This window comes from Octopus bimaculoides, chromosome 18 (genome assembly GCF_001194135.2).
Source record: "Octopus bimaculoides isolate UCB-OBI-ISO-001 chromosome 18, ASM119413v2, whole genome shotgun sequence".
Lineage (NCBI taxonomy): Eukaryota > Metazoa > Mollusca > Cephalopoda > Octopoda > Octopodidae > Octopus > Octopus bimaculoides.
This window is the reverse complement of record NC_068998.1, coordinates 28,191,542-28,202,325: the sequence shown is the minus strand read 5'-3', so window position 1 is coordinate 28,202,325 and position 10,784 is coordinate 28,191,542. Positions and strand designations below refer to the sequence as shown.

The window sequence follows — 10,784 nt, the reverse complement described above, 5'->3', positions numbered from 1 at the left end:
ATATATATATATATATATATATATATATATATATACATATATATATATATACATATATATACATACATATATATATATATATACATATATGTATATATAGGTACATATATATACATATATATATATATATATATACATACATACACATATATATACATACACACACACACACATATATATATATATAAATTCAAATAATAAGGGTGAAAAATTGAATATTAATTTGATTCTGGTGTTTGCTAAATTTTTTTGAGAACAATCTTTTCTTAGTGATCAGACCGTATGTGGTCTTCTTCTAGCAAAAGGGATGTCCACTTAGTGGTCATCCCTCTTATATGTATGTAATATATATATATATATATATATATATATATATACACACACACACAGATATGTATAAACATATACACACACACGTTTTCGCTCAGTAAGTATTACGTTTAGTTTATGCTGTGCATTCTTTGGGTTGATTGTTTTCTCGTTTAATTTGTGAAATGTTCAAAAACTTATTCGCTCAATGGCTAAATACCTATTAAAAGTATGGCAATCTGTATACTTTTCAACAGCAGTTACATGACGTTAAATACACCCCCGGAACACAAAATGTACCCGGAAAAAAAAAAGATTTTAAAAAAGAGGGCATTTTATCGTGTCGACTCTCACCCAACCTACCAATTTATACAATATTGCTTGCTTACTCATCGCCATAACATTTACATGAGTTTTCAGAGCCTCATTTTGGCATATAAAGTTTTCGTCGTACGGGGTCTAGTTTGAGATTGGGAAGGAAGTTTTACCATATTGTGTAAAATATATGCTAGGAAATCAGACTATAAAATGTTCTTTTTAAATGAACTCATTTTCATCCAACTACTACCTGAGGTGTAATTAGTCGAGTAACTGCTGCTAAAAACTACACAAATTACTCAGCTTGTAATAGCAACACTTTCTATAGTTGTTAATAAATGTTGATTTTAACTTCTAGTAAATATTAGTTTGTTGGAACTGTATTAAATATGGAATATTATAAGACAAAAAAACAAAACTTTAAAACACATTTACTTCAATCAGAATTAATTTTTTTAAAATTTACAGCCTCTTCTTACAAACCCAGTGAGATTGGAAAGATATAAAAGAATTTTTTTTTTTTATTCAGCTTATTTGTTGGTATATTTTAAAGTTCATTTTCTCAGAAACGGACTTCAGTTATTCTATATTGCACGTTCTTCAAAAATAATTCCACTCCCGTGTTCACATCACATCCGCACCCTTCAACTATCTTAAAAAACATTGTTCTTTTATCGTGTTCATAGTTCTTGGAACTGGACATTACAATTCCAAGACATTTCTTCAGTTTCATATTCTTTTATCAAAAGTCAGTTCATCAAGGATTTCTAACGAAAGTATTTAAATATTGATCTTATTACTTAAGATGCTTTATTTTATCGAAGGCAAAGGTGACTTCGGCGGAATTTGAACTCAAGATCTTAACTCAATTCTGCAAACACTTCGTTGGGTATTTTATCTTCTGTGCCAATACACCAAAATGGCTCTTTAAGCGAATTATATCACAAAAAGCCTGTAAAATTCCATATGTAGCCATACCGTCATCTTGTTTTCTGTGCTTAAATTTTCTTTAAAATCTTAATACCGTACAAGTGTTGCACGACAACCACAAGAGTAGTAGCTAATTAACTAAAATCCATTATATTGATTCTTAATATTTCAATTTATATAAAATATATTGATATGTAATAAAACAGAATCTCAAAAATAATACAGCTTTATTACATTGTTCATCGTCAAGAAAGTGAATTTTTTTGTGGGTTAGTGGGAAACTTTGTAACCTAATATGTATTAGACACAACCCCAATTTTAATCTTGATTTCAGTGGAGAAATAAAAATGCGTTTTATAATATCTCCATATTCAGATCTTCCAGACACTATTGTACTTGAATTTGTATTTGGTATTAACTTTTTGGTGTTGACTAAAACAAAATCTTTCTGTTAGATTTTCATATCTGAAGTCAGAATATAATACAATAGATGTTTTAAATAAATAAAACGGGACACATATTCTTGAAAAAATTCCACGAGCAGATTTGTATTTGTCTTGTAAATATATTATTCTGGTTTAAAATATCTATTCTCCAGATTTTAGTCACACAATCATCTTCCAAACCTGCCGAGTGAAACTGAAGGGCTTCTGTTCATTTACTTGCGCTATTCAGACTAGATAGACAGGCTTTAAATGTCATGGAATATTTATATAATAGTGGTTATTATATGGTACGAATAAAGAAATTAATGGAGCCGTATTTATGAAATGTATTATCCACAATCAGATTTTGTTGTAGTAACACTATCAGAAACAACTGTAGATAATTTATACACAATCTTATTTTAATCTGTGACAACGTGAATAGAAAGAATATAAATGTAAATTCAAATTACTAACATTAAATAATAATAACGGTTTCAAATTTTGCCACAAGGGCAGCAATTTCGGGGGAGGGGATGTAATCGACTTATTACATCGACTCCAGTGTTCAACTGGTATTTATTTTATCGACCCTGAAAGGATGAAAGGCATAGTCAACCACGGCGGAATTTGAACTCAGGACGTATAGGCGGACGAAATGCTGCTAAGCATTTTGCCCGGCGTGCTAACGATTCTACCAGCTCGTCGCCTTATATAATAATAATGGTTTCAAATTTTGCCACAGGGGCAGCAATTTTGGGGGAGGAAAGTCGATTATATCGACGCCAGTGTTCAACTGGTACTTAATCTATCAACTCCGGAAGGATGAAAGGCAAAGTCGACCTCGGCGGAATTTGAACTCAGAACGTAGCGACGGGCGCAATACTGCTAAGCATTTCGCCCTCAGTTTTCTCTTAATCCAGAAAATGTCTTAATTCACTCAGTGACTTTATTTCAACGTATGTCCTTTGAGAACTGCGATCCCTGTACTTTCTGGACTGGGTCTGTAGTTGTCGAAGGCACGGACCGTCCTTGGGTGCATCATCATTCCATTAAATGTGTTTATGGGGGGGGGGGATGTTGAAAAACATCAATACGTCGGAGTGACAAAGAAACAAGGAAGGCATCAGATGGTCGTGAGATGTGCTAAAAACAACAGCTAAATCGCCCTTAATTCATACACAATTTCTTTATCTTTTTCATTTTTATGCATAATCGTATGAATTCCCGAGTGTAGAACACGAAAATTCGCAAAATTTTTCTGAAAACTTCAGAAAATAAACAAGTTATGAGGGGTTATATGGGGTGCTTCAACCAGAAATCCCCCCCTCCACCTCCCCAAAAAATGGTAAGTTGTAATATCATTTTGCAGACTTAATTTCAGGTCAACTTAGAGGGGTATATCATAGAATAGAATCGACGTATTGCGACTGCGGCCCATTCTGACATGAAATATATTGTGAAAAATAATGAATGAACACACAAGAGATCCGAAGAGTCTAAGAAATCGATGTTTATTCCAAATGCACGTGTACGAAAGTTAAACACGAACCAAAATATTGTTTATGTGAACTTACCTGCTGGGTGAGAAACCAAATACATTTTATAAAAAGAAATGTTAAAAAATATAAATGTAATTGATATTAGGAAGGAAAATTAGACGGGCGAATTTTGATGTAATTTTCAATCTGGATTTTATGTCCTTAAATTGAAAGATCGTTGCAGAATCATACATTTTCCCTGAATCAGATGTTTTGCCCACCGCAAAGAAAACTCGAACTATTCTTAGTTTTAGGTAAATAAACAGAAGTAAACAGACCAATAGGTACTGTGTATGGTCATTCGAAGTGTTAGAAATAGCAGCCAAATTACAACCTACCGTTTTAATAAAAAAAAAATTGAAATAGGGACACATTGGAAAATGAAATCCTTAAGTCTGATAAAAAAAAAAAGGAATAGCCATGACTATCCTAGGTCTGTTCGAATAAGGTATATCTGGTGGTACATTACAATCCGCTGTATATAATATATACTACCACATAAACATATATTACTTATACATTCGCTAATAAACTTTTCGAACGTAAGTATATCTTATAGTGACACACACACATACATATATGCTGATTTGTTCAGTTTTAAATTAATTAATTTAATCAATTGTTATTAGTTACCATCACATGCAACTGCAAGCTTCGTTTGATAGTGTTGTTTGTAGGTGGCAGCACTGTCAATTACTTCCTGTTACCCTCGCACCTATTCACAACATTGATTCTATTTATGTCTAGAAGTAGACTAATTCTAACTATAATGCTCATATTTTTAATTACTGAAGAAAGAAAAATTGTTTAAAGGTAAAAACTAAAATTTATATTTTATATAATAATGCTTTTCTTCTCAATAACAAACACTGATATGCATATATATATATATATATAACTATCTGTATTTGCCTGTTCTGGGTCGTGACTGCATTTTTGACAAATTTCATGTGGCTATCAAAGGAATATAAGCATTCTTTTATTATAATTCTATCCTTTTATGATAATGCTATGTCCCTCCTGTCCAGTATTCAGTTTCACTCCCGGAGTTGTTAAGCACTTAATGTATGGATGCTTTTTGATGTCACTATTCTCTGTGCTCCTTAAGATACTAGTTCTGGTATTATATGTCATATAGTCTTTTCCAGTATTTTTCAGGGTCCATAATCGGTGCATCCTACCAAATTTTCATCATAGTGATTTTGCATGTCTTCTCAATTCCAAATTCCTGAATCTACGTTCTGTCACTGTGTTCATGTTCCGGAATATAATGTGCCCGCCTGAAGGTCTTTCTTTGTATTGATTCCAAGTTGATGTATACTTGTTCCAACTTGATTCCAAGTTGTTGATGTATACTTGTTCCATATCTATACTTGATGTATACTTGTTCCAAGTTGTTGATGTATACTTGTTCCATGTCTACAAATTGTTTTGAATGTCAATGTCCTGAGTTTTTTTCTTGAGGGAGCTCATGAACTTTTGAGGACATTTTTTATTGTGTAAGTAAAAATGTATTATTGTAAGTTATGGTGATACCAAAAGCTTAAATTGGCTAATTCTGTTTATAGTGCTTGTTAATGAGATGATGTAAGTAATTGTGTTCTAAGAAATCACTAGATTATCGCTTCTACAGATTTTGAGTCTTGGTTGATTTCAGTTCCCATCTGCAGCAGTCACCTTGTTAAACATGATTATTGACAAAAAATTTAAAATATATTAAATTAGCTAAAACTATTTTTTGGAGATTGTGGAAGGTTAAGGCACTAGGGAGTTACCACTTTTTCTTGTTAAATTGACTCTATTCTCACCATCTTTACTTTAATGCATCTGTTCACCACAGTCGGTATATGAGATATTTTGTCAATTTGCAAAAAAGTTATATTTATGGTTGATGTATCAGAGACTAATTTCAACAGATACAGATTATTAAAAAAAACTCTTGATTTTACTTTAAAAGTGCTTGTAAATTCTCACGCGGCAACTATCGTCTGTGGTACCCTAATATTTTTGATGAATAAGTTTTGATTGTACATTGAATTTCTTTCTTTTTTTTTTTTTTAGTATGATAATCAACTAATTTCAGTTCACAGTTAATGCTAAATTTAAGTTTACCACCAAAAAATGTATATGATGCATAATTAGGTATAATTAAGTAGATCGATATGAAAATTTGTGGCAGACGAGTAAATACATTTGACAAATCTGTCCAGAAATCCCGTCATGTCCATGTAATTGAATCATAATTCCTCCAAAGATGACCAGAGAACTTATATGATCCTGTTGAGGATCGATACCAAAGTAACAAAGTTAGTGAAAGTAACAGGATATATATAAAACATAACTGTTATTCAAAACAGCTTATACCAAATCTAGTTATTGGTCGAAATAATGTTTTATACTAAACCTAGTGATTGCCCAAAGCATCCAAGCCACTCGAAACATTGCATATGACCCATTGTCTAGTTGCCTTAAGCTTGCTGAAGCATACTCAATGTCTCCAGCAAGTTTCACAAGTTTAATGCAAAATTTCACATTGGCTCTTTGTTCCAACTTCCTGTCCATGACAAAAATTGCAGACTACAGCATACATGTGATCACAAGAACACAAACTTCACAACATGCGAAGCAAACACAGCGATGTCACTCAGCATATTGTCTCAGAAAGGTCACTGTTAACTCTCACTGCACACACAACCATGTGCTGCCATCTGTTAGTGTGCTACAGAACTAGTCCGGGAACTTTTGATACCACCGTGTATCATTTGTCATGAAGTGCAGAGTGGTTTTAAAGCTATGCTTCCTGGTTCAGTCCCACTGTGTGACACCTTGGGCAAGTGTCTTCTGCTATAGCGTCTGATCGACCAAAGCCTTGTAAGTGGATTTGGTAGATGGAACCTGAAAATAAACCCATCATATATATGTATCTATGTTTGTGTATCTTTGTGTCTGTGTTTATGTCCCCATAACTTAGCAGTTCAGCAAAAGAAACTGATAGAATAAGTACCAGGTTCAGAAAATAAGTCCTGGCATTGATTTGTTCAACTAAATCCCTTCAAGACGGTACCTCAGCATAGCCATAGTCAAATGACTGAAACAAGTAAAAGATAAATTGACGAATAAAGACATGAAATTGAACCAGTGCATGATTTTATTATTGGCATGATGGCCCTCTTGAATTACAATAAAAGGAAACAATATTTTTCCAGAAATTATAAGTTCTTAAAAACAATGATTTCTTTAAACAATGTGTTATTCACTGCCTTATTCATTATTTCTGCCAATATTAGAGCGTAGTTTTAAAACCTTTCTGTTTTTTGAAGATAATTTTATGAAGGTTTCAAGTTCTTGAATTTTTGTTAGAAACAAATGGTAGAAAAAAATACTATTTTAAGTACCTTAGTTCAGATTTAACTGTTGTTCAATGACATAGCCAGAAATGTTCTCAGCTTACTTATCATCATTAAGTATATGATAGTCACTGATAGAAGTGTTTTATATGAGTCTGTTTGGTAATATGATACTGCATTTTGTTCTTTAATAGTATAAAACTATAATTGTCATTCTTATTTTAAAGGATATAGATGTTCAGTTTTTCACATTTAAATGTTTCTTATTTTCCACACATAAATTGCTTGTGTTATATGTTTTTCAACTGAGACAACAAAAGCTAGAAATAGTTAATAAAGCACACATAGAGCATCAGAATTGATATCAGCCACTGATTTCCATGTTTCTCTGGAGTGATATAATTTTTTTAATTTTTCAGTGTTGATCACTGGATAATTTATATCCAGTGTATGTGTTTATATATTTAAAATTTTTATTCTTTTCCCTTTTTTTTTTTTTCTTTTGAGGGAATGGACCGTAGCACCTTGAAACTAATTGCATATAAAGAACATTGAAATTCTGAATACAATATTGCAAAAATACAAATAAAAGAAATTTTTAAAATTGTTTTTTTATTTACTTTCAACAGATAATCTTTGGAAAGAAATAGATTGGTGAACCTATTCTTTTCAAATATACAGAATATATTTTGTTATTTGAATAATGAAAGGGAAAAAGTCAAATAAATTGCATTCATATAAAAAGCCTTCCAAAAACACATGCCTTTCAGCTGCAACTAATTCTTGGTTCACACATGATTATTTTTCTAAATACTGGCAGTATTACAACTATTCAACTCTTTGGTATATGAATCATCTTAACTACATAAGAAATGCTTCACAGTCTGCTGAATGGCCTGTCAACATGACAATGGCTAATGACCAACAATCCTCGTCAATACCATCCCCACCATGGCATCCAAATCAACAATGGTCACTTTCATATCATCACAAAAAGCAACATAACAAGTTTAGACATCAAAGGAAGTCTTCTAGTACATGTACTGCAACAGAACCAATAGATACTACTGATGATATTGAAATGAAAGTTCCAGACAGCCTTTTAGACTTCATGATTGTCTCTAGAAAATTTCGAGAAGAACGAGGTAAAAATCATTATTTACAATTATTATCATCACAATAATTTGCAAAGTGGGTTGAAAAGTACTGGCTGATTATGAAGGACTGATGCTATAGCTGTGAAATCTTGCATGCATTAATTTCAACAATTCTTCTTAATAACTGCAGTGTTTCTTTCCAGGTAAACTGACATCTGACTGTTCACAGAAGACTTCAAAAGTAACTGATAGCAACTTCTCTTGAAAATGAACAAAATCTGGCATCATGGTGTTATCAAGTATCTGCAGAAAAAGGGTTTGGTCCCCAAGGACATTCATACTGGCATGGTTGCTACATTAAGGGATAACACTTCAGGTTTATCAACAGTACAAAAGTGGGCAGCTGAATTTAGAAGGGGAAGGAAAAGTCTTGAAGATGATCCAAATATGGACGTCCTGCAACTGCCACCATTGAGGAAAACATTGATTGTGTTCACCACATGATGGATGACAAGTGATTTACTATAAATCAAATAGCCAATGCTATTAGCATATCCCATGAAAGAATTGAGAATATTCTGCACAATGAACTTGGCATGATGAAGCTTTCTGCTCAAGGGATGCCACGTTTCCTGACACCTGATCAAAAGTGTGCTAGGCTGATCACATTTCAGGGTCAATAAAAGAAGTGCCAGTTGAACTTGGGTTGATGTAATCAACTTAACCCCTCCCTCGAAATTGCTGGCCTTGCACCAGAATTCAAATCCCAATATTCTCACATAAACTGTTCAGGTGATTTTCGTTACATGTATTTTGTGTGACTAATTGCACAACATTGAAGAAAATGCCTATTTTCAGCAAGGATATCTTGGACAAACAGAATAAAAAGTGTAGCATAGTAATCTTGTATTCATTGTGTCTCATTGTAAATAAAAAGAAATTATTTTTTCTTTAGTTAGTACATTTAAGAATATAAACACCAAATATTATTTTATCTACAGAAGCTTTAAAAAACAAACAAGACTCTGAAGATGCTGGACAATGTATCAATATTGAAGATGGTAAGTTACTGAATATAAATTGTTTTTACCATGTTGGTGTATATTCTTTGTAGCTTTCATTTTTTCTTCACTCTGCACTTATTGTGAGCAAATAGCCAATTATTGTTGGTATCATGGCTATACCCAATCCTCTCTCTGACTACCAGAACAGTTGTAAAATCCTCTGCTAGATCAACTGTAAAAGTTCTTGTTAGATGTCTTGTTTGAAGATGTTTTATCTGTGAGAAGAGGAAATGGTTTCTCAGAGGGTAACATGCTAACCTTTGGTAAACTGGTGATTTAACTTAGTGGAACCAGGTTTTTGACTTGCTTAAATATATTGGTTATACATTGGAATGATGGCTTTTCTCTCCAATACCTATCCATAAATATTTAATGTAAGGTTTTTTGAAGCCAATCAGTTGGAATATAGTGTAAATAAATTAGAATTTACCTACCTTATTTGAAATTAATTTTAAGTCAAACCAAATTTTAATACAATTCTGTTTTCTTTACCAGTTACTGATCATCTACGAACACCCAGCATACTTCCTCCATCAGAACGTCCAGGCTCTCAACGAACATTAGAGATAAAACAACTGTATGGAAAAAAAGCTTCTCTAATCCATAGTATGGAAACAACTTTACAAATGACTTACGATCAAATGGTTGATCTAAAACAACCCAAAATGTGGCCAAATATGCCACTAAAAATAGTTTTTACTTAAGACCAGCTATGTAAATATCTTTTTATTTTCAGATTTACCTAATAAAAAGGTTAACTGGAATGTCATTTTTATAGTTTTCATAATGAAGCTATATAACTTTGTTGAGAAGAAGTTTGTTTGAAAAGTTTCAATTTGTTCTGCAGAAAAAAAGATATTTATTTGAATTGCTGGAAGAATCTTTTACATAAAAATTATTAATGCTTCTTCAATGATAACTGAAATAGCATTTACTTTTAGCCAAGTTACTGATTAAAGTAAATAGTTTACTCTGCTTACTTTTATTTTTGATTAATAATTCAGAATTTTAATCACTTAACTACCTCCTCCTACTCCTTATCATCATCATTTTGCATCCATTTTCCATGCTGGCCTGGGCTAGACAGTTTGACTGGTGCTGGTCAGCTGGAGAGCTGTACCAGGCTTCAGTCTGTTTTGACTTAGTTTCTACAGCTGGATGCCCTTCCTAGCGCAAACCACTCCACAGAGTGTAGTGAGTGCCTTTTACAAGTCACTGGCATGGGCACCTTTTACACATCTCTGGCACTGGCCATGACTACAATTTCACTCGGCTTAATGTGTCTTCTCAAGCACAGCAAATCTCCAAAGGTCTTGATCACTTGTCATCATCTCTGTGAGACTCAACATCCAAAGATCATACTTCACCACCTCGTCCCATGTCTTTTTACTTTATTTTAAATATTTCTTCTTACTAACCAAGCACTGACTTTGTAAGGGGTAGAGGCAAGCTGTCAGGTTAGAATGCTAGACTATTACCCACATGGTCATCAATTCAAACCTTTCTACTACAGCCACTGTTTTGTACCTCTTAGTAAATCCCAGTTTTCTTACCTGACATCAAGAAGGTTTTTCTCTTACTTCACAGTGGAGTGGTTAGAAGGGTATCCAACCATAGAAATAATTGTTTTAACTAAAACCTTTGTGTTAATGCTAGCGTGGAAATATAGATGTAAATCAGAAGTAGATATGGGACTCTTCTGTTACATATGATCTTGCTTATGTTGACTATGCATGCACTCCATGCAGTAAAG

The 10,784-nt window shown here is 32.9% G+C and overlaps 1 protein-coding gene across 1 annotated transcript; it reads left to right on the top strand.

Moving 5' to 3' along the window:
* The first annotated feature begins 4,190 nt into the window (after positions 1 to 4,190).
* Positions 4,191 to 9,795, top strand: LOC106882641 (gem-associated protein 8). Its single transcript, XM_014933381.2, has 4 exons — positions 4,191 to 4,336; positions 7,500 to 8,015; positions 8,969 to 9,028; positions 9,527 to 9,795. The coding sequence occupies exons 2-4, from the start codon at positions 7,574 to 7,576 to the stop codon at positions 9,733 to 9,735; spliced, it is 711 nt and encodes a 236-aa protein (XP_014788867.1). The 5' UTR covers positions 4,191 to 4,336; positions 7,500 to 7,573; the 3' UTR covers positions 9,736 to 9,795.
* The last annotated feature ends 989 nt before the right edge of the window (positions 9,796 to 10,784 follow it).

Bases quoted from the DNA above. Each gene is read 5' to 3' on its own strand.
- LOC106882641 (XM_014933381.2), top strand. From the start codon at position 7,574: ATGAAAGGGAAAAAGTCAAATAAATTGCATTCATATAAAAAGCCTTCC. The intron at 8,016-8,968 runs GTAAAAATCATT...TTTTATCTACAG, and splicing joins AAAATTTCGAGAAGAACGAG to AAGCTTTAAAAAACAAACAA. The intron at 9,029-9,526 runs GTAAGTTACTGA...TTTCTTTACCAG, and splicing joins ATGTATCAATATTGAAGATG to TTACTGATCATCTACGAACA.